Here is a 24,716-nt window from a genome sequence, read left to right as displayed (position 1 = left end):
ATGAATACCTCTGGGACTTTCACATTTGAATCAACACATTTAGGAAGGATTAAATATTGGTCTGTCTGCCCGGGCTGCATTCAATGAAACCTAGGGCTTTTTATTACCACCTGTTTTTGGTCCTGTTCATTTTGTTAGAAGCTAAAACAAAATTTATGAATAATTTTTAAAGGGGCAAGTATTTGGAAAAGATAGCCATCAGAATCTTGATTCCAGAAAGCAAGCAATACAGAGGTGGTGATCTGTGGCCACAGAATGCCGTCTATATCATCAGACAGCGGATGTTTTTGCTTAAATTTTCTTTGTCACGAGGGAGGGGAAGTTATTAGGAAGCATGAGAGATGCAGAAAGAAAAGGGCACAATGGAACATTTTCAGGTGATGGTTAGCCTCACCTGGGAGGGCTCTGTGAGTATGGAACTATTTGATAACCAATGGATACCACCAATGACCCGAGCCCAGAGTGCTCTAGGAGGGATTGGCCCAGATGAATAATTCTATAACAAAACTGGCCTAAATCTGAAGAGGGTTAATTATTCAACCAATATGACAAAATTCTACAAATCCGAGTAACTTCTAAAGGAGGCACATACCTCCTCAGGGGATCCTTGAACACACTGTAACAAGAATTCTGTAGAATTGCTTAGTCAGCTGCGCAGGCAGGCAAAGGACACACGTAAAGAGGGAACAATTAGAATGCTTAACATAAAAGTTTCTAAAGCATTGTATTTATGGTTTTGATGTCAAGTGTGTAGAGTCCACAGAAACCCCTGTTGAGGGCTGAGTTGCTTCAATCAACTTCTCCCCAAACTGCTCTGTAAAAAGGGTTTTCCCTGGGGGCGGCTAGGTGGTGCAGTGGATAAAGCACCGGCCCTGGATTCAGGAGTACCTGAGTTCAAATCTGGCCTCAGACACTTGACACTTACTAGCTGTGTGACCTTGGGCAAGTCACTTAACCCCCACTGCCCCACAAAAAAAAAAAAAAGGGTTTTCCCACAAAATATCTAACAATGGAATGTAAAGGGGACAGAGGAGAAACACAGAATCTAATGTTATGGGCCCATAGCACCCCAGAAATTCTCTGGGGCACATCAAAGAACCTTCTCCTTAAGAAACTAAACCAAAGGACAGACATACCTAAAGAGATAAGTGGAACCAGATCCAACTGAGCTAGCTTCGGGACCTCCACCCTTCATTCTAGTCTCCCTCACCCCTGGGGAGATAAGATTAGGTGTGGCTGCTTCCTTTGTGTCCTGAGGAGAGAGATGGCTTGAGATCTGCAGCCACCCCTCACCCAACTCCTCCAGCCACCACCAGTGGCTGCTTCCTTTGTGTCCTGAGGAGAGAGATGGCTTGAGATCTGCAGCCACCCCTCACCCAACTCCTCCAGCCACCACCAGTGGGGGATGGTCCTCCCTCACTAAAGGAACTTTCCACAGTCAGAGGGCCACCCCCATCAGTCCTCTATAAAAGTACTTGCCAGTCTCCTGCTAGAGGAGATTGATACCTCAGAGCCATGCTCTGTGCCATGCCTTCTTCCCATGAGAAGTTCAAGGACTTCTTTCATGGTTTCCCTTCCCTTCCCCTTCCTCTAAATAAACTACCATTTAATTTTTTTTTTTAGTGAGTCAATTGGGGTTAAGTGACTTGCCCAGGGTCACACAGCTAGTAAGTGTTAAGTGTCTGAGGTCATATTTGAACTCAGGTCCTCCTGACTCCAGGGCTGGTGCTCTATTCACTGAGCCACCTAGCTGCCCCGGGTATAATTCTTTAAAAAGGAATTCCTAAGGACCCCAAACCCCTAACCCCTACCCCTTACCCCATTCTCCCCATGACACTAAGGACAAGTGTCTGGCAAAAGCATCATTTCTCTCTTGAAGTAAAAGAGAAGACGGGGGCAGCTAGGCGGCACAGTGGATAGAGCACCGGCCCTGGAGTCAGGAGGAGCTGAGTTCAAATCGGGCCTCAGACACTTAACACTTAGCTGTGTGACCCTGGGCAAGTCACTTAACCCCAACTGCCTCAGCCAAAATAAAAAGGGAGAAAACGGTTCATGGAATGTTGATGTCAATACATGGAAACTGCTCCAAGGCTGTGTACATGAAGCTGGGTCAGCTTCTGTGGAAGGCAAGGAAAACCACTAGGGAAGAGTGAGGAGAGGGCATGAAGTAAAGGGCCCCTTCTTTGTTTCTCTATGTTCATTCTGCTTCTCTTTCATTCAGCTTATCCACAGCTCCTTCATCTTTGCCATAATTTCCTTTTTTTTTTTTAAACTCCTCAATAAGGTGCACACTCACCCTACTCACCCTGCCTCAGCAAACACTTGCAAAGATCTTGAGTCAGGGAGAGGAATACCAGGGCAACAAACACTCTATTCCTTTACAGAAAAATTCTTAGAATTTAGCAGGAAGGAGAACAAAGACAAGAGGAGAGATTAAGTGTGTGAGTCAATATATAAACTAATGAACACAAAAGAAAGGAAAGGAGTCATTTGATCTAAAGCAGTCTGGCCAAGAGAATTCCTGCATAACTGCAACCTTAGACAAGTCACTTTTTCCTCTTCTGGCCTCAGTTGCCTCTTCTCTAAGGGGATGGGACTAAAAAGATCTGTAAGAATCCTTTCAGTTCTAACTTTCTGTGATTCTGTGAACTATATTTATGTGGGGATCTGTCCACAGAGAAGCTACAGACCAAAGACATTATTTATTTATTTATTTATTTATTTACTTATGATCTGTCGTCAAAAAGAAAGGAGTCAAAGCAAAAAAAGCAAAAAAAGAACTAGGGGGAAAATCAACTATAGCTCTGAATACCAGAAACAAGGCCTGGGTCACACTGTAAGCAAGGCTTCAGCCAACAGCTGAAGAATATTCAGCTGGATTTTCTTGTCCCTCTTCACCTCAATTTCTTCATTCTACATGAACATTAAAGTGCTAGATAAATGTGAGCCATTTTTAATCATATTGTAGCCAAAAGAAAATACAGCTAGTTCTCCATCATCCACAGCAAAAAACAACTAGAACATGGATAATGAAAATTCACAGAAAAAAATTTTTAAAACTTCATTTCTTCCATATATCACATACACATACATCACATTTTTTTTTCCCAAATTACATGTAAAAACAAATTTTAACATCAATTTTTAAAACTTTGTGCTCCAAATTCTCTTCCTCCCTCCCTCTCCACTCCCACCTTTAAGAACTTAAGCAATTGGGGCAGCTACTTGGTGCAGTGGATAGAGCACCGGCCCTGGAGTCAGGAAGACCTGAGTTCAAATCCGGCCTCAGACACTTAACACTTACTAGCTGTGTGACCCTAGGCAAGTCACTTAACCCCAAATGCCTCACCAAAAAAAAAAAAAAAGAACTTAAGCAATTCAGTGTAAGTTACACATGTGTAGTTATGGAAAACATTTCCACATTAGTCAGGTTGTGAAAGAAAACAAACAAAAAAACTTTAGAAAAAGGAACTAACAAAAAAGTATGCTTCAATTTGTATCGGATAAAATCAGTTCTTTCTCTGTAGATGGACTGCATTTTTCATAAGTCTTTCAGAGTTGTCTTGGATCATTGTATTGCTGAAAATAACTAAGTCATTCACAGCAGATCATCTTACAATATATTTGTTATTTTGTATACAGTACATTTCACTTTGTATCAGCTCATGTAAGTCTTTCCAGGTTTTTCTGAAAGCATCCTGCTCATTACTTCTTACAGCACAATAGTGTTCCATCATAATCTTATCCCACAGTTCATTCAGCCATTCCCCAATTGATGGGCATCCCCTCAATTTCAAATTCAACTTTTAAAGAATCTCTTTTTGGATACCAACCTAGTAGTGGTATTACTAGGTCAAAGAGTATGCTTGGTTTTATAGCCCTTTGGCCATAGTTCCAAATTGTTCTATAGAATGTTTGAATCAGTTTACAACTTTATCAAGAATGTATGAATGTCTTATTTTCCCCCTATCCCCTACAACATTTGTCATTTTCCTCTGCTCATCACATATATTCTTATAAATCCACACATATGTCTACATATAAGTTCTATCACCAACAGGATTCCCAGGTTCCAAGATGATGTAATGCAGATGCAAAAATATATATATACGTTAAGTCGATAAACATAATTAAGGTGGAGCTATCAATAAAAAGAACAGCTCGCTGATTTTTAGAAAGCTAGGTAGAATAGCAGGCCTAGAGTAAGGAAGGCCTAAGCTCAAATCCTGCCTCAGACGGCTCCTATGTGTGTGACCCTAGACAAATCACTTCACCTCTGCTTGCCTCCGTTTCCTCCTCTGCAAAATGGAGATAATTACAGCTCCTACCTCCCAGGACTAGTATAAATATCAAATGAGATACTTGTACTGCACTTTCCAAACCTTAAAGCACTTGATAATACTAGTTGTTGTTCCTGGGTCCAGTGAGTTGGATTCAATAGCAAATTCATCTCAGCAAATATTAGTTTGGAATCTGTGGGCAGGGCACTCAAGTAAGACCGCAACAGTAGGGAGCTGACAATGGGATGAGGGGGCAGTGGGGAATAGCGTGGACATATACAATTGTAAGATTCCGTAGAATATGGTATGGGGGAAAGAGAGATCCTGGCAAAGAATTTTAGGACAATTTGAGGTGGGAATGATCAATTTCAGCTAGAAGAACTGACGCAGGTTTAATGGACGAGGTGACAATCACGTGGCCATAAAGGAAGAAAAGGATTTCAGGAGGCAGAGGTAAAGCAAAAGTGGGCCCCCAGTGAGAGAAAACCAAAGTGGAGTTGGGCCACCATCTTAGTTTCCTCTTTTCCAAATGGTAACTGAGGAGAGTAAGACAGATGGATGGGGTAAGAGTCATGCTGTGTGTTTTCCTGCCATTTGCAGTATGAGAAACTACAACAAAAACTCAAAATATTAAATCAATTAAAAGAGGGAGAAGGTCTGGGTTTCACATAGAGCCACTTATACTTTGAGAGGAAAAGTAAAAATATGATAAAAGAAAGCACTAAGAAAACCCCGACCATTCCTAAAAGAAAAGGTAGCCCTTGTTGTGTGGGATCATTGACAAAAGGCTGGTTTTGTCAGGTTATGACACCAAATCATCAGATCTGCCTCTGGCAGGGATAGAAGAACTACCATTAACAGTGCTAGGTAGGAAACTCCTGCTCCACCTTTTTTATAAAAAATTCACCCAAGGCATCAGTGCCTAAGTATATGTTACAAGTACCCAAAACACCAATTAGCTTCAAACTGTCCATCTTGGAGAGTGGAGAGCCAAAAACTCCAGGCCCTCCAACCAAATTAGCTAGTAAATGATGGGTACACTAATTAAATGAGTAAAAACAAACATCAAGCCAACAGACACATGCTTTGTTACATCTCTGAACTCTAAAAACTTAGATTTTCAATCAATGGGCTAATCATCAGAAAAGCAAATGCTGATGGGCAACAAATATCGCCTCCTGTTTGGGAAGCCTCCACTCCCAGAAATCTAGAGGAAGCATCTCATCGTGCCAGCCTTTAAGTTTCTTAGGAAAGGAACAAACTGGGTTGTTTTCAAAGGACAATCAATTTGGGGCATTTTAGATTTTTTTTTCATCTATGAGGTCGGGTTTCTTGCCTTTAGTCTCCCTGGGCACAGGACCTTTTTCATCTTTCTCACCTTCCTGTCATCTCTGTAATATCGAATACCAGTGCTCTCTTTCTCCTTTTTTGATATCTCTTCCCTTGGCTCTCCATTTCTACACCCCTTATTACTTTTAGTGATTATTCATCTTCTTTAGTATTTCCTCATTCTTCTCCCATACCTAAACCATGGTAACCCCCTAATCCAGTCCTGGCTTTCTTCCTTTTCCCTTCTACATTCTATCAGTCACTCAACTTTCCAACCACCATTTCTATGCAAACTATCTTCAAATCACATCAAGACACAATTTCTCAAAGCTATTCTGAACATGAATTTGTACTAGGAGCAAATTTTACTAAGAACACGGGGAACTAGAGGCTGTTTACCCTCTTCTCCCCAGGTTTTCACCCCTCTCTCCTGGTTCTCCTCCTATCTCCCTGACGGCTTCTTCTCTGGCTCCTTTGCTGAATCCTCCTCCGGATCACCCCTTCTAACCATAGATGTCCCCCAGAGGTCTGTCCTGGGCCTTTTCTTCATCTTGCTCTAGGCTACTCACTTGGGGACCTCATCAGCTCCCTTGGGATTAATGACTATCTTTATGCTGATGATTCTCAAACCTAACTTTCCTGCCCCAATCTCTCTGCTGACCTCCCATCTCCCAACTCAAACTGGATGTCCAATAGACAGCTTAATCTCAATATGTGTAAAACTGAACTCATTAGTTCTCCCTAAATCCTCCCCCATCTTACCTTCCCTGTGATCATAGAGGGCAACACCACCCTCCCATCCCTCAGACTCACAACTGAAGAGTCATTCTGGGCTCTTCACTATCTCTCATTCTCCCCTTCCCCCCTTAGCAAATCAGTTGCCAAGGCCTGTCAGTTTCCTTAGCAACAGCTCTTGCACACTCGCCCTTCTCTCCTCTGACATAGCCCCCACCCCAGAGCAGGTCCTCATCACCTCACACCTGGATTATTGCAATATCTGTTAGTGGGTCTACCTGCCACATGTCTCTTCTCACTCCAGCTCATCCTCCATTCAGCTGCTAAAGTAATTTTCCTGAAGCCCAGGTCTGACTACGTCACCCCCCCCCACACCCACACCCACACCCACACACACTCACACTCACTCAATAGAGTCCAGTGGCTCCCTATTGCCTCTAGGAACAAATACAAAATCCTCTTCTTGGCATTCAAGTCCCTCCAGAACCTAGCTCCCTCCTTTTTTTTTCTTTTTATTTCTATTTATTTCTTTATTTTCCCCTAATTACATGTAAAAACAACTTTAACATCCATTTTTGTTTGTTTTGTTTTTGTTTTTTTAGTGAGGCAATTGGGGTTAAGTGACTTGCCCAGGGTCACACAGCTAGTAAGTGTTAAGTGTCGGAGGCCGGATTTGAACTCCTGACTCCAGGGCCAGTGCTCTATCCACTGCGCCACCTAGCCGCCCCTTAACATCCATTTTTAAAACTGTGTTCCAAATTCTCTTCCTCCCTCCCTGCTTACCCCCACCCTTAAGAACACAAGCAACTCAATATAAGTTATACATGTGTAGTCATGTAAAACATTTCCACACTAGTCAGGTTGTAAAAGAAAACAGACAAAAACATCTAAGAAAAAGAAACTAAAAAAAAATAGGCTTCAATCTGTATTTGGACTCCATCAGTTCTATTTTTGTTTGTTTGTTTTTGTTTTTGCGGGGCAATGAGGGTTAAGTGACTTGCCCAGGGTCACACAGCTAGTAAGTGTCAAGTGTCTGAGGCCGGATTTGAACTCAGGTCCTCCTGACTCCAGGGCCGGTGCTTATCCACTGCACCACCTAGCTGCCTCTGCCATGAGTTCTTTCTTTGGAGATGGACTACATTTTTTCTAAGTCCTTCAGAGTTGTCCTGGATTACCTAGCTCCCTCCTATAGCTTCCTCCCCACCACACATTGTTCCATCCAGTGACACTGATCTCCTGGTTATTTCATAAACAAGATCCTCCATCTCTTGGCTCTGGGCATTCTCTCTGGCTGTCCCCCCCCCCCCCCCCCCCCCCCATGCCTGGAACTCTCTTCCTCCTCTGCTCTGACTACTGATTTCCCAGGCTTCTTTTAAGTCCCAACTAAAATCCTACCTTCTACATAAAGTCTTCCAACTCCTCCTAACTCTAATGCCTTCCCTCCATTAATCATTTCCTATTTATCTTATATTACGTTATCTTGTACTTAGCTCACTTTTCATATATTTGTTTGCATAGTCTCCCCCATTAAGCTGCAAGGTCAAGGAGAGCAGGGACCGTCTTTTGTATCCCCCCCCCCTCAGGTAATTAATAAATGCTGATTGATCGATTGCATCATCTGAGCAGAAGCCATTAGCTTACCTAGGCCTAAAGGCCTGACAGAATAGTAATAAGGTCTACCAAATAAAAAGTGGTCAATCATTTCTTACTCTATAATAGATCTGAAAAGGCAGCACAAATTACTACTATTACTCTGCAACCCTGGAATAGTGACAGAGCAAGGAGAAATTTGTGTAAATCCAACCCTGCAGTTCATTCAAGGTCCTGACCAGCATCTAATTAGTACATTGTTTATATCCCTTATAAAAGTTAACAAATAATACTAGACTAATAACCATGGAGGTAAAAGGCACCTTGGGGGAAAAATTAAAGAAATTAAAATATACCTGACTTTAAGAATGAGGTGTTCATTTTTTTTTAAGGGTCGTGATACTAGGGGAAAAAAACAAATAAAGGTATATTTTATAGGGTTTCTTAAATAAAACCCTCATTACACTGTGCCCTTTCACAAGGCCCCTAATGGAAGATTAAAAGTTCATGTAGTATGGTAATCCACAAACGAATGTGATACTGGAGAACAGCAAAAGGACTCAGGAGACTAAATGGCTAAATAGTCAAAACATCCAACCAGTCAAAAAAGACGATAAGATTTGGATGTATTTAGATGAATAATATCCCAGGATCTGCAAGGACCCTGTATAAAGATATCTCCTACGGGTAAGTCTCCAAATTATGAACAGACTGTATTCCAAAAGGTTTTTTTATGTAAATTGGAATTTGTTTTCCCATAGAAACAATGTTATGCACAGTGGTTAGGTTCCCAGACTGACCCATCAAAGCCACTTTCACCTATAAGGTTCCTGAAATATAATACCATGCCCACAGTACCACAGAACTTAATTATGGTGAAGTTCCTATGAGAAAATGGATCCAAATCCCAGTTTGAGATCTCAACCAGTCAGTCTCCCCCACTATCACAGAGGGGGGAGGTCCCCTAGCTCCAAAGCACGACTGGTGACTCCCATGGATGGTATCTAAGGAGCCTTTCCTCAACCCTGGTGTCTGTCAATCTTTTCTGGGTTGCCATTCTCACCTAAGAGACATATGTGAGCTGGAACTGTGTATTCAGAGGTATATGTTGTTTGATATTGCTGCTGAATTATGGTAAATGGGCTTAATCTAGTGATTTATTAAATAATTAAGTACAAAGAAAGCCTTCTTTATCATAGTAAGACATGGGAATGGGTTATTGAAGGAGATGGTAAAATTTATTCCTCTGTGGCCCTTCTGAAATTATTATTGAAATAACTTAAGGAGAGTGTCTCATACACTAACTTGGTTACTAACATCACAGATGATATGGTTTTTATCAGAGGGACAGCAATGGCATTAAAGGGAACAAAGATGGGGAAAGTAGCCAGACAGGATCAAGTGTCTACAAAGAAAGTCCATGCTGGAGAAGGTTATTTTGAGGGGAAGATATGTGAAGCATGGAATGAATTTTGGACCTAATAAGTACCAAAAAATGAGGACTGGTAAAACATCATTGACTACTGATATATCTGCCAGCTCTCCCACCTAGACAAAACCATTCTGTAGTTCCCTTTCTACACAAACCAAGAACCTTCTTGAGGAGGACATTAGTGGGGAAGGAGCAGGTTTTTGTGATCAGTGCTCACCAAAGGACCCTCTCTTTGCCATTTCACACCTGACTGCCTAAAGTACAAGATCCCATTGTGTTAACTTTGTTGACTAAGAAAAAATATTCTACTTGGTAGAGAAAAAAATATTGCATCGCCTTAAGGGCTCTTTTCAAACAAGGTTTATCCCATCTATATGTCAAAATAATTCAAGATTCCTTTAAAGAGATAAAATAGAAGCAATCTCATTCATTGCCCTTTTGATCATAAATATCAGGAGAGGTATAAAACATGGTTAGCTTGCAAAGTGTGCTCAGTAATCTATGATGGAGAAGATGCAGAACAGAGCACACGCTGAAGACAGATTATCTTGGATAGTGCAGTCCTCCCGATGCTCCTGTTTGCGGATGGCACTATACCATCAGATGAAGCAACTGCTTGGAGTGCTTTACCCACATACCCACATACCCACATAATATGTCCCTGCCCCTAGCTCAGAAATCCTTCTGTAGGAGCATTTAACAGTTCTATTCTTCTAGTTAGCATTCTAAACTGGATCAGTGAGTTGAGAATTGCTTCCTAGGTCATACTTAATAGAGACTAAGGTTTTTATTTCTATTCTTTTGTATGTATGTATGTATAAGAATGATACACACGTGTGCATGTACTATGCATACATACATACACGTGTGCACATGTGTATGTGTGTTTGTGTACATTTATCCATATGTATATAAGTGGACCTCTAAAAGTATATACAGGTAATTAGCTATGAATCTAGTAGGAATAGTGGCCAAACCAGGGAAAATTCCTGTCTCACTTAGCTGCTCAAACACAAGGAAAGATTTTTTTTGAGCAATTTTTGGAAACAAATGTTTACTTACATATAAATAAAGAAGAAACACAATTATTCTGAAAAAAAAAAAAGCCCTGGAAAAATTCAGACTCTCCTAGATAAGACTTGTGACCACTCAGAATTCAAGTTTGGACTGACCATCCATCCACACAGGGAAGAAGACCAACTGCATAAAGAATACCTACTGCTATCACTGCATATATCTGGGACAAAAAGAGCAAAGGGACAACCAGATGGGCCTGGAACTGAATGGGAGAATAGAGGGCTGGATTGTCTTTGGAAATTACAAAGGTCCATCAATGACTCCAAACTTCCCTTAGAAACAAAAGTTCATCTTCTAAATACCAATATTCTACCCATATGGAATTTTGATGTATGAGTGAAACAAGGAATATTGTCTCTGAAAGAAATAAAAATGAATTATCACACAGAAAGGAATGGAGAGCCACATAATGGGTGGGAGCAGGCTGCAAAATATAACCATTGAAGAACTTGGAGGATAAGGAGAAAACAATGTCAGCATGGAAATGTACGACATGAAGAGAAGATGGGCAAGGAATGACAGGTGTACAGCCAGAACACTCCCCTGGTACCCTCTTGATGTCAAGAAAAATGCAGGAAGGCTTCCAGCACATTGGGCAGACCCCTGTAGTGGACCTATGGAAAGCCATGGACCACAGGAGCAGTCACAGATAGAGAGGTTGCTATCTGCATCACTAGAGAGAAAATATATGCTGAAGTATTGAAGGAAAAGGGAGTGTCAGCTATTTGGCAGGAGGACGTCTATGGTACTGTGGATAAACTATAGTACCGTGGGCCTATGGGTATAAAACTCTAGGTAAACACAAACTCTTGAAAATATGAACAAAACGCCAGAGGAAAGATCCTAGTAACAAAGCCTTTTGCTAGGACTGACTTACCCTGAATAGCAGACAAGTACACAAAGGTGTCTTCGTGCTCCATGTTCTCTAAGAACACCTGAAATCACAAAACACAGTGGTCTTAATGCACAAAGAATAGTCAAAACTTATGAGCCATGTCAACACAATGACTATTTTCTTCCTTTTCTCTTTTCTAGACAATGGGCCCAGGAAGTCTGTAAAAGTTTTAGAGCTTTGTAGAATAAACAAAAGACAAGTTTGGAGTCCACTTTTTAAATTTATTAAACACAAGCTTTCCCACCTTCCTTTGTTAGGAAGCTAACCTATCCCTGGTGCTGGGGTAGGAAAAACATGACTATCTGGAGTAGAAGGGAAGCCTTTGGAGGCCAAGAAGGCTATTTCTGTACCACTGGTGACCAGCATAGGTGGGCACTTGATATGTTGAAATGAACGAAATCACTGGTGATGCTATTACATATTCACAGGAAAGCGGCAATAAAACGGGTAGATAAAGGAACAAAGTCATTAGTACTGCAGAAAAATACTCTCTGGTGACAGCTGAGCTCACTGCCAGTGGAGACATTTTGTTTCCTGCTTATCCCAAAGGAGCCAAGAAGAATGTTATCAGTTTTGAGTGACAGAATGCTGCCTGCAATTCTTGGTCAGAACGCTTTCAAAGGTGACCAGTTTCCGACTAGTACTAGTTAGTGCAAATGTGATTCCTTGCCCCAAGGAAAGGTAGATGGGAAGAGGTTACATGTTGTCAGGGAAACCCTCCACAAAGAAGACAGCTGAGTCCTGTTCCAACAAACGCATAATTAAAAGTCATCTCTTCCCCACCCCCCCACCCCCCCACCCCCCGCCCCCACATTGGTGAGGGACTGGCAAGGGGCCTCCAGCACCCAGACCATCACAGACCCACTAGATGATGTGAGAACTGGGGGAAATCCAGGACACTTCCCGGCTCTGTCTAATACCTCTCTAGGGGGAGGGGTATAAAAGGGAGCAGGAGAGCAGAAGAAAGGGTGAGTTTCCCACATCAAATGGTTTTATTAAAACCAGAATCATCTCTCACAAAGGGCTCTCTCCCCTTGCCTTTGTCCTTTTGCTCCTGCTGTCTGTCTGTCTGGAACACCCTTTCTCTTTACCTTCCAAGTCCACCTCAAGTCTTCAGATGCCCAGAGTCAACCCCATCCGGCCCTGATGCCCTTCAGCACTCGGTCTCTGGTCTACACATCTGGATGCTGTGCTGAGTTCAATGGCCCAGCTGTGTTCTCTAACAAGGCAGTGTGGCACAGTGACTGTGTGACCTTAGCCAAGTCACTTAAACCCTCACTGGCACGGGCACCACTCTAAGATTGCAAGTGGAAGAGGAGTAGCCAATCTGCACTGGTGGAGGGAGTGTCCTCACCAGGAGCTCCCTATGCCAACAAAGCCACAAGTCTAGTTTTTTAAAAAAAGAATGATTTAATTGGTTTGTGTGTGTAGGTCTTATCTCCACAACACAATCATCAGCCTGTCAAAGTTGGCCATCTGTTTCTTTACGTCTCCATGAGAGCCTGGTATAAAAGACACGGGAGAGGACTGATACAACCCAAAAGGGAGGTGGGCCAGGCTTACATCAAGAGCAGGAAGTAACGGAAGAGAGAGTCCCCTAAAACACCTGTGCTCCCAAATGTTCAGAGGAAGGTGTTCACTGCACTGATTAGAATCTATGTGGAGGACTTATGGGATAAACCCAGGATGTGGGATGACCAAGACTGACCCAGAATACAAGGGATTTCCATTTGCATCCTCTGAGGAAGTGCCCATACAGATGAAATAACAAGCCCATCCAAGTGCCAAGTCCAAGGGCACTGGAAGAGCCTGGGAAGATGGTCAATCAATCCTTGTTGAAACAAAGCCTTCCTGATTCCCCCGGTCCTTGGCACACTCCCCCTCTTCAATCTACTGCAGTATCCTTCTTGTGTATAGCCTCCCCAGAATGCAGGGCCTTTGGGGAAGAGGGTGGTTCCTTCTGACTGGTCCATAGTAAGTGCTTAATAAATGTTTGTGGAATTCACCTGGAGTGGTTTCAAAGCCACCCTCCTCCACTCGGATGGTTTTAGAGTGTGCTCTGCTCACCTTCAGAAGCTTCTCCTGGGTCCTAAGTGCCTGGGGAGCTCTCTGCTCTATCCAGCAGGAAAGAGTCCTCAGGGCAGCAGCCCGTGTTGGAATCTCAGGATCATAGGCAGACAAGAGAACCTCCTGAAACTGTTCTGGGGTGATGGTTCTGGGGTTCTGGTCTGCAGGGGCACCCTCAGCCAAGAGGCGCTGCTGCCCAGGGCTTGCTCCTTGGGCCTTAGGGGGCGCAGGCGGAGCAGCAGGAGGGCTCCCCGTATGGTTGGCTTTCTCCCTGTGGGGCTTTGGGTCCAAGTGTGTCTGGACCACCTCAGCCTCAGAACTGCTCTGAGATTTGCTATGAGGCCGTCCCTCCATCTCGCTCCCTCCTGGATCTTTTTTTTTCACTGTAGTCTCCGCTGCCACACTGACAGCATCAGTGGAGAAGGCCCCGTGGGTACAGATGGTGATGCGGAGATCAGCAGCAAGCTCTTGAATGACAGGTTCTGGGTACGTGCAGGAGACTTCTTCTAGCAGGGGCACCAGCTTCTTCAGGACATCAAAGTCACTTGATTTCAACTATGAAAAAACAATCAGACAAACACAAATCAACACAACCAGAACAGATACCCCAGTAAAAATGAGACATGTATGCCCAAAACTGGCTGATTAGAATATAAGAAAAATAGACTTGGAAGGAGCTGAGAGGTCCCTCAAATTTAGTTTCCCAATTCTAGCTTGGTTTTCTGCCCAAATCATCCTTAGTGATGGTCACTGTATTTATAATCGAAGGTTAGGGCAAGAATCACAAAACAGATTACATTCCCTGAAGAAACACTGTTCTGTTAATCTCATATTCTTTAGCAATAAAACTTGGTGTCCTAAAGGGAAGAGAAAATAATGGAGAAATATGATAAGCAGCATTCAAAGGGTCCAAAAGTTGAACCTTCCTCGGTTTGAGGCCTTTTAGATGACCTCACACATCAAGACTTGCTACACTAAGCAAAGATACCATTTTGAGGTCAGATTTGTGGTGGAATGCCACTGCAGACCATTCTCGGATTACTTTTGCCAACACCAAGAGGTATTAAACCAGCGAAATATCTGATAAGAGGAAGTGATTTGCCCCTCCCCCTCCACTGCTAGCATTGCAGCTAAAGGATTCCTACTAAAAGCTTTCACAATTTGGGAGAGGGGCTTCATGTATAAAACAATGGACAAATCTGACGTTGTAAAAATCCAGGAAAATAAAAGGGATAAGAAGGTGTGTTGTGGGGCAATATGGGTGTTCCTCAGGGATAAGAGGATTTTTCTGTAATATAAAACTGGAAAAAAGCCTTCAAAAATACTTTTGTTAGTCTTGCCACGCCAAATTTTTATTTTTGTCTAAGCATTCACTCACACCTTGGTTTCTCCTTAAGCAACTGAAGTGGAAATATTATATCTATCTATACCCTACAGTCTCATATCATCTTTTCTCCTTTTTAAGATTTAAAAAATTCTAAACATCAAAAAATAAAGAGCACAAAAAAAACCTGATTATATAGGAAACTGTGAATTTCCATTTCACGTCACTTGCTTTTAAAAAAAAAAGTCTAAAATGTCACTTTCAAAATTGTACAGCTTGCCTGTGCTCCCTTCTCAACCCCCTTCTATTTGCTTTTTTGAATTTTTAAAATGTTTCAATGGCCTGCCTTTTTTTTTTTTTTTTTTTTGGTGAGGCAACTGAGGTTAAGTGACTTCCCCAGGGTCCACACAGCTAGTAAAGACATGTCAAGTGTCTGAGGCTGGATTTGAACTCAGGTCCTCCTGAATCCAGGGCCAGTGCTCTATCCACTGCGCCACCTAGCTGCCCTGGCCCTCTTTTTTTGATATTGCTATTTCTAATTTACCCTTAATCCAGAAAAGGTGGGAGTGGGGAAGCAAAATGAACCGACACAGTGGCCATGTCAAGAAATGAAGGTCTCTTTTTGCACTTAAGTCCACTTTTCACCTCTCGGTCAGAAGTTGGGTGACATACTTTATCACTGTCACTGAAGACGTAGTCAGTGACTGCATTTATCATGGGTCTTAAGTCTTTCAAAGTTGTTTTTTTCTCTGTAATGTTGTTGTCCCACTATAAATTGTGCTCCTGGTTCTGCCTGCTTCACTGTGCTTAGCAGGATTTTCTAACTCTTTTGTTATTTCTTACAGCATAATAATATTCCATGACATTTATATACCACAATTTGTCTGACCATCCCCACTGATAGGTACCTCCTTAGTTTCTAATGAATTTTTTTCCTTTTAATCCTCCCCTTCAAGATCACCATGTTTATTTTGCTTGCGACTCTTCCCTTCTTGGTATTATCTTCCCTCCTAGGAATTTGCATTTCAGGGTTTCTTTTTTTTTTCCCCTCTGTTTAGAATTTTGTTTTCCAAATTATATGTAAAAGCAAATTTTGACATTTTTAAAAAAACTTTGTGTTCCAACTTCTCTTCCTCCCTCCCTTCCCACCCCCACCCCAAGAACTCAAGCAATTCAATGTAAGTTATACATGAGTAGTCATGGAAAACATCTCTACATTAGCTAGGTTGTGAGAGAAAACAGATAAAAACAAGACTTCAGGGGGCAGCTAGGTGACACAGTGGATAAAGCACTGGCCCTGGATTCAGGAGGACCTGAGTTCAAATCCAGCCTCAGACACTTGAAACTTACTAGCGGTGTGACCTTGGGCAAGTCACTTAACCCTCATTGCCCTGCCCCCCCCCCCACAAGAGAGAAAAAAAAAACAAAAAAAATCCCAAGACTTCAGATTAAGGAGTTGTCAAAAAAAATGTGTTTCAGTCTGTTTTTAAGTACCATCAGTTCTTTCTCTATAGGTGTATTGCAATTTTCATAAGTCCTTCAGAGTTATATTGGATCATTGACTTGCTGAAAATAACCACGTGCTTCCCAGCAGATCTTACACTATTGCTGCTATTCTATATACAGTACATTTCTCTCTGCCTCAGTTCATGTGGGTCTTTCAAGGTTTTTCTGATAGCATTCTGTTCATCATAACTTTTATATAGTATCTTAAACTTGACAAAGAATTTTCTTCACAATAGCCTAGCAGAATAGGTACCATTCATTTTGCCACTGTAGTCAATCATCATAACTATTTCCCTCCATCCTATTCCCTTCCAATGATATTTACTCTATTTTCTATCTTATTTTGCCCTATTCCTCCTCAAAAGTGTTTTAGAGTTTTTATTTTTATTTTTTTATTTTTTAAATTAATAAAGTATTTTATTTTTTCCCGTTACATGTAAAGATAGTTCTCAACTTTTGTTTATATAGGCTTTCCAATTTCAGATTTTTCTCCCTCCCTCCCCTCCCTCCCCCTCCCTCCCCTAGACAGCAGGTAATCTGATATAGATTATATATATATATATATATATATATATATATATATATATATATATATACACATAATAACATTAATCCGATTTCTGCATTAGTCATGTTATAATAGAAAAATCAGAGCAATGATGAAAAACCTCAAAATAGAAAAAACAACAGCACCCAAAACAAAAGAAATAATATGGTTCATTCAGCATCTATACTCCACAGTTCTTTTTTTTTTTTCTTCTTGGATTTGGAGATCCTCTTCTATCATGAGTTCCCTGGAACTCTTCTGTACCATTGCATTGGTGAGAAGAATATAGTCCATCACAGTAGGTCAACACTCAATGTTGATGATACTATGTACAATGTTCTTCTGGTTCTGCTCATCTCACTCATCATCAGTCCACGCAAGACCCTCCAGGTTTCTCTGAACTCCTCCTGCTCATTGTTTCTTACAGCACAATAGTATTCCATTGTATTCATATACCACAACTTGTCCAGCCATTCCCCAATTGATGGGCATCCCCTCGACTTCCAATTCCTTGCCACCACATAAAGAGCAGCTATAAATATTTTTGTACATGTGGGTCCCTTTCCCCTTTCCATGATTTCTTTGGGAAAAAGACCCAAAAGTGGAATTGCTGGGTCAAAGGGTATGGACAGCTTTATCACCCTTTGGGCATAATTCCAAATTGCTCTTCAGAATGGTTGGATCAGTTCACAGCTCCACCAACAATGCATTAGTGTTCCAATTTTCCCACAGCTTCTCCAACATTTATTATTTTCCTTTTTTGTCATTTTAGCCAATCTGATAGGTGTCAGGTGGTACCTCAGAGTTGTTTTAATTTGTATCTCTCTAATCATTAGAGATTTAGAGCATTTTTTCATATGGGAATAGATAGCTTTGGTTTCTTCATCAGAGAACTGTCTGTTCATATCCTTTGACCATTTCTCAATTGGGGAATGACTTGGATTCTTATAAATTTGATTTAGTTCCCTATATATTTTAGAGATGAGGGCTTTATCAGAAGTACTGGCCACAAAAATTGTTTCCCAGCTTTCTGCCTCCCTTCTAATTTTGGATGCATTGCTTCTGTTTGTACAAAAATTTTTTAATTTAATGTAATCAAAATCATCCATCCTCAAAAGTGTTTTGCTACTGACTGCCCCCTCCCCGCTCTACCCTCCCTTCATTCACCCTTCCCTCTTTGTTTGTTTTTGTTTTTTGTAAGGCAATTAGGGTTAAGTGACTTGCCCAGGGTCACACAGCCACTAAGTGTCAAGTGTCTGAGTCAGGATTTGAACTCAGGTCCTCCTGACTCCAGGGCTGGTGCTTTATTCACTGTACCACCTAGCTGCCCCCACCCTTCCCTCTTTATCATCTTCCCCTCCTACTTTCCTGTAGGGTTAAAGAGATTACTCTTCCCTATTGGATGTGTTATTCCCTCCTTGAGCCCACTCTGATGAGATTAAGTCTTTAAGCTAATTCTGTTTTCTTAAATTTTTCTTCCTCCCTCTCAGGGTTTCTTTTAAGAAATGATTGAGGGGGTAGCTAGGTAGTGCAGTGGATAAAGCACCAGCCCTGGATTCAGGAGGACCTAAGTTCAAATCAGCCTCAGACACTTGACACTTGCTAGCTGTGTGACCCTGGGCAAGTCATTTAACCCTCATTGTGAAAGAAAAGAAAGAAAGAAAGAAAGAAAGAAAGAAAGAAAGAAAGAAAGAAAGAAAGAAAGAAAGAAAGAAAGAAAGGAAGGAAGGAAGGAAGGAAGGAAGGAAGGAAGGAAGGAAGGAAGGAAGGAAGGAAGGAAGGAAGGAAGGAAGGAAGGAAGGAAGGAAGGAAGGAAGGAAGGAAGGAAGGAAGGAAGGAAGGAAGGAAGGAAGGATTCGTAGATGCTTTCTAGTTTTACTTTGACCTCTGGTTCTAATTGATCTGGGAAGTTTTCATTTATGATTTCTTAGAATATAGTGTCAAAGCTTTTCTTTGTTCACAGTTTTCAGGAAGTCCAAATGATTCTTAAATTTTCTCTCTGTGACCTTTTTTTCCAAGTCAGTTTTTTTTTTCCTTAATAGAAGATAATTTTACATTTTCTTCTGTTGTTGTTTTTTTCCAATCTTTTGATTTTATTCTAATATTCTTTCTGTCTCTTTTCTAATGTTCAGAGAGTATGTTACTTGGTAAGGTTTACCACTTTCTCTCTTGACCTCTCTGGTGTCTTAGAACAGAGTATTAGGTAAAACACTCCTAGTACAAGGGCTGCCATGCTCAGTGGGCCACTCCTGCTACTGGTCATTCTCACAGTGGTTTTTCAACTAGTCTAGGGCTTTCTTGAACAAGCCTCAGCTCTCCTGCCTCCAGAGACAGAACCTTGCAGACTACATGTATCCCTGGTCCTTCTGAGGTTGCACCAGGAGGCTGCCTGTACAGCAGCTTTGCTGGGGGCCTCTCTCCTACTGCCTAAGGGCATCAGCTACCTATTTGTGCAGCTCTCAGGAGGAAGAAGTCATCCACTGCTAGTTAAAAATAATCGGCACTTTCAGCATCGCACAACTAGATTTGTCACTGTGGAACGACTGGGGGCAGTAAATGGAAGGAGGCCAGAGGCTTGGAAAAGAATTTAGGTGCTGATTACTTATCACAAATCATGCTCTAATTCTGGATAGGAATTTGTAGAGGAAATAAACCCTCACTAAAAAATTAGAATGGTCAGGCACAAAGCAGTGAAAAAGAGGCAGAGACTCACTGGAGGCTTGATTTCTATCCTCTCTGCTTTCACCATTTCTCCGGCACAGATCTCAGAACCAAATCTTGGAACTTTTCTAACTCACACCCACTGCAGATGGAAGGGGTTGTATGCCAATGGATAACAGGCCCCCTTTTTATCTGGCTGCTGCTGTTCTTGCGTTTTCATGTGGGAGAGAGGAGCAGAGCCACTGCAACCCAGATCGAATACCCATATGCCCTATCTCCTGTTAGGAAGCCTGGTGGGAAAGTTGCACGTTGTTGTTATTGATGTTGTTGTTGTTTTTATTCTTCTCATTTTAAAATCAGTTCAAAAATTTAAAGTTGGAATAATCTCTAAAGTTACTTCCAGTAACAAAACACCTTGTGCTTTAGTAGTATTTACCTTTATTCTCTATAGTCTCTTTTTCTATAACTAATTTTTTTTTCTTTAAAGATTTAGCTGATACTTGTTCACCATCTTATTTATATTGGGGCAAAAAAAATTATTTCAGCTCTTAGCAGGGTGCCTGGACCATAATAAGCCCTTAACAAATGTTAATTGACTGACTAACTGATTTGCCAATGGGATTTGTTCTAATCCACAGGACCAGAAGAGTCCACATTTTATGGTGAGCTACACAGAAAGAGCAAGTGACAGGCTTTATTTTAAAAAATAATGATACTTTAAATTTTGAGCTCCCAATTATGTCCCTCTCACCCCTTCCCCACCCATTGAGAAGGCAAGCCATATGATATCAACTGTACATGTAAAGTCATGCAAAATATATTTCTAGATTAGTCATGCTGTCACCCCAAAAAGGGCAAGAAAAATAAAGAAAGTTTAAAAGTATGCTTCAATCTGCAGTTCATCAGCTCACTCTCTGGAGGGGGATGGCATTTCTCATCATGGGTCCTCTGGAATCGTGGGCTAAGTCTTTCACAATATTGCTGTTAACTGTGTGTGATGTTCTGGTTCTGCTCACTCTACTTTGTATCAATCCATGTAAGTCTTCCCAAGTTTTTCTGACGCCACACTGCTCGTCATTTCTTATAGCGCAATAGCATTCCGTGACAATAATTTGCCACAATTTGTCCCGCCATTCCCCAATCGATAGTTACCCCTTACATTCACAGTTCTTTGCCACCACAAGAAGAGCTGCTTAGCACAGTAGACACTTAATATTTATACATTTTCATTCATTCACCTGTTTCCTCCCTGATGGCCTCTGCACTTCTTGCAAACAAGTCGTCATTAGTAATATGATTGGGGTGGTGACGGTGGTGATGATGGTAGCTAGCATTTATAGAGCACTTCAGGGTTGGCAAAGTGCCTTACAAATATCATCCCATAGGGGGCAGCTAGGTGGATAAAGCACTGGCCCTGGATTCAGGAGGACCTGAGTTGAAATCTGGTCTCAGACACTTGACGCTTACTAGCTGTGTGACCCTGGGCAAGTCACTTAACCCTCATTGCTCAGAAACAAAGCAAAAAACAAACAACAAACCCCAAATGTCACCCCATTCTATCCATTACACAACTCTGGGAGGTAAATGTTATTATTATCCCCATTTTAGAGAAAAGGAAACTGAGGAAGGCAGAGGCTAAGTAACTTGTCTAGGGAAAACACATCTAAGGTGATTTGAACCCAGATCTTCTAGCTGACATGAAAGGGTGTGGCTGAGCTGTGAGCTATGGATGTCCACCAGGTGTTCCTGCAATTCCCATTCTTTAGAGATGGTGGTACTGATGACTGATGCCTGGACTTGATCCAGAGTCAGAAAGCCTGTGGAATCCTTAGGAATAACCTTCGAAAACTTGCTTTAGTTCTCTGGGCCTCAGCGAGGTCTTTGCCTCTAAAGGGAGGGGGTCTAATGTTCCCTCCAGCTTTAGATATGGAAGCCTGTGATACGTCACCCATCGACAAGCATTTATTAAGCTCTTACTATGTGCCAAGCTCTGTGTTGTTAAGGGCTGAGAATCCAAGGAAAAAGCCAAACCAGAGCCTGTCCTCAAGGAGCTGACATTCTAATGGGGACAAGGACACATGCAGGAATCAGGACGTGGAGGGCAGACCACGCCAGGCCTCCGGAAGAAGGTGGCGTTCCTCAAAGGAAGCCAGGGATTCTAAGAGGACGGAAGTCATTCTAGGTTGAGGAGACCTCCCAGGAGAAGGCACAGAGGCTGGAGATGGAGTGTCATGGGTGAGGCACAGCAAGTAAGCCAGCGTGGCTAGAACAGAGAAGAGGCGTGTGCTCTAAGGCTACAAAGACAGGAGGGGCTTGGGCAGCTCGAGTTCACACTGGACCCTGGAGGTAAGAAGGAACCACTGGGAAAATTGGAACACTAATTCATTGTTGGTGGAGCTGTGAACTGATCCAACCATTCTGGAGAGCAATTTGGAATTATGCCCAAAGGGCGATAAAGCTGTCCATACCCTTTGACCCAGCAATTCCACTTTTGGGTCTTTTTCCCAAAGAAATCATGGAAAGGGGAAAGGGACCCACATGTACAAAAATATTTATAGCTGCTCTTTACGTGGTAGCAAGGAATTGGAAGTTGAGGGGGTGCCCATCAATTGGGGAATGGCTGGACAAGTTGTGGTATATGAATACAATGGAATACTATTGTGCTGTAAGAAATGATGAGCAGGAGGAGTTCAGAGAAACCTGGAGGGTCTTGCATGAGCTGATGATGAGTGAGATGAGCAGAACCAGAAGAACACTGTACACAGTATCATCAACATTGAGTGTTGACCTACTGTGATGGACTATATTCTTCTCACCAATGCAATGGTACAGAAGAGTTCCAGGGAACTCATGATAGAAGAGGATCTCCAAATCCAAGGAAAAAAAAAAAAAAAAGAACTGTGGAGTATAGATGCTGATTGAACCATACTATTTCTTTTGTTTTGGGTGCTGTTGTTTTTTTTTTCTATTTTGAGGTTTTGCATTACTGCCCTGATTTTTTCTCTTATAACAGGATTAATGCAGAAATAGGATTAATGTTATTATGGATATATATATGTGTGTGTGTGTGTATATATATATATATATATGTATATGTATATAGATATATAGATATAACCTATATCAGATTACCTGCTGTCTAGGGGAGGGGGGAGGGAGGGGAGAGAGGGAGAAAAATCTGAAATTGTAAGGCTTGTATGAACAAAAGTTGAGAACTATCTTTACATGTAACGGAAAAAATAAAATACCTTATATGTAAAAAAAAAATTAAAAATAAAATTAAAAAAAAAAAAAAGAAGAAGGAACCACTGGCATTGATTGGGAGGGGGCGGCACAGCCAGACCACGCTTTAGGAAAACCACCTTGGTAGCCGTGTGGAGGCCAGATAGGAGCGGGGAGTCCAGTCAGAAAGCTTCCCCACAGTCCAGGTGAGAGGGCCTGCATGAGGTGGGGGGAGGGGGGGGGTAACTGCGAAAGATGATGGAGAGAAAGAAATGACAAGATCTGGCAACTCATTAGGTTTGTGGGGAGACTGAGAGAATGGAGTCAGAGATTAAACAGATTGTGAGCCTGGTGCTCCTGACAGTAACAGGGAAGTTGAAAAGGGGGTGGAAATAATGAGTTCCAATGTGGACTTGGTGGGCTTGAGATGCTGATGGGATGTGTAGTTAATGAATGATACGGGAATGGAACTCACGAAAGGGATCCGGGAGACATCTTAAACTCAGTACGTCCGACACAGAACTTGTCATCTTTCCCCCCGAGCCCTGCCCCTGCCCCTCCCCTCCATTTTAGAGGGCAGCACCATTTTCCCGCCCCTCAGGTGTACAACCCAGGAGTCATTCTGGACTCTCTCACCCCCACAGCCAAGCTCTTGCCAAGGCCTGCCGATTCCATCTTTCCAACATCTTTCGAATACGCTCCTCTCTCTCCTCTGACACTTCCCCCCTCCCTTTCAGGCCCTTGTCACCTCATACCTTGATTATTACAACAGCCTGCAGGTGGGTCTGCCTAACTCCGTCTCTCCCCACTCCACTCCTCCATTCACAGACTCCACTGGCTCCCTAGTCCTTCCAGAAGATAATACAAAATGCTTGGTTTGGCATTCAAAGCCCTTCATAACTTAGCCTGCTCCCACCTTTCCAGGCTTCTTACACCTTATGCCTCATCACAGACTCTCTGATGCAATGGCCCTGACCTCTGGTTGTTCCAGAAACAAGACTCTCCATCGCTCAGCTCTGGGCATTTTCTCTGGCTGTCCCCCACACCCGGAGAGCTCTCCCTCCCTCCTCCACTCTAACTCCTGACTCCCCCGACTTCCTTTAAGTCCCAACTAAAAGCCCACCTCCTACAGGAAGCCCTCCCCAGCCCCTCTTAACTCTGGTGCCTGCCCTCCGGTAATTACCTCCTATTTATTCTGTATATGGCTTGTTTGGATCTATTTACAAGCTCCGTAAGGGCAGGGCTGCCTTTTGCCTTTCTTATTACCCCCAGTGCCCATGCATTGTAGTAAATGTTCATGGACCAACTCCTGACTGACCTCTCAGTGTCCTCTCCTGACATCAGAGGGATACAAGTTGAGGGAGAAGCAAAGGGGGAGCCCTTAACAAATGGCTTTGATGATTAGTACCTACACAGCATCCAGCAGCAACAGGAGAATACTGGTCTTAAAAAGATGGGTTTTTGTATCAGGGATCCGCCTCGGATTGTTCAGAATGTTACAAAATTTCCCAAATGCAATCTGGCCTACTCTCTCTCTCATTTAATTCTGTGCCCAGCTCACTATCTGTCTGCAGTCTGTCATCCAAGAACATCAAGTCTAGACAACAGGATGGGGGTGGATCTATGCTTTCACTGGTGGAAGGGACTCCCAGGTGAGGAAATTCCCTCTGCCAGGACAGAACGGCACTTTCTTTCCAACTTACAGTCTTAAACCGTTCCCTAGAGCAGTATCAGACTAAGTTAACTGCCCAGGGTCATTTGGCTTGGATATATCAGAATCGGGAAGTGAGCCCAGGTCCTCCTGACTTCAAGGACAGTTCTCTCTATCCACTAGAGCCACACTGTCTCTCAGTCTAGACAATAGGCATTCTTGATCCACTTGGTTTTTCCTGTTTAGATTGGAAGGTCAATCTCTTTTCAGGTTTACAGTTAGTTAATGATTATTTATGGAACACTCACCATAGTCAAAGCATTGTGCTCTGGCTCTATAAAATAAATCAAATCTTATACCTAAATCTGACTTTAGGTAAGGGAAGAGAATAAACATTTAT

At 42.3% G+C, this 24,716-nt stretch overlaps 1 protein-coding gene across 1 annotated transcript in view; it reads right to left on the bottom strand.

The window, feature by feature from the left end:
* Positions 1-24,716, bottom strand: part of TANGO6 (transport and golgi organization 6 homolog) — a 214,603-nt gene that overhangs the window by 112,868 nt on the left and 77,019 nt on the right. The window contains exons 13-14 of the mRNA XM_043986651.1: positions 13,406-13,960; positions 11,321-11,378 (exon numbers count right to left, since the gene is read on the bottom strand). Of these exons, the coding sequence (XP_043842586.1) occupies positions 11,321-11,378; positions 13,406-13,960 (613 nt within the window). The remainder of the gene's footprint in view (positions 1-11,320; positions 11,379-13,405; positions 13,961-24,716) is intronic.

The sequence above is a fragment of the Dromiciops gliroides genome, chromosome 2 (assembly GCF_019393635.1).
Source record: "Dromiciops gliroides isolate mDroGli1 chromosome 2, mDroGli1.pri, whole genome shotgun sequence".
Lineage (NCBI taxonomy): Eukaryota > Metazoa > Chordata > Mammalia > Microbiotheria > Microbiotheriidae > Dromiciops > Dromiciops gliroides.
The sequence above is the reverse complement of the archived record's forward strand: the minus strand, read 5'-3'. Positions and strand labels throughout refer to the sequence as shown.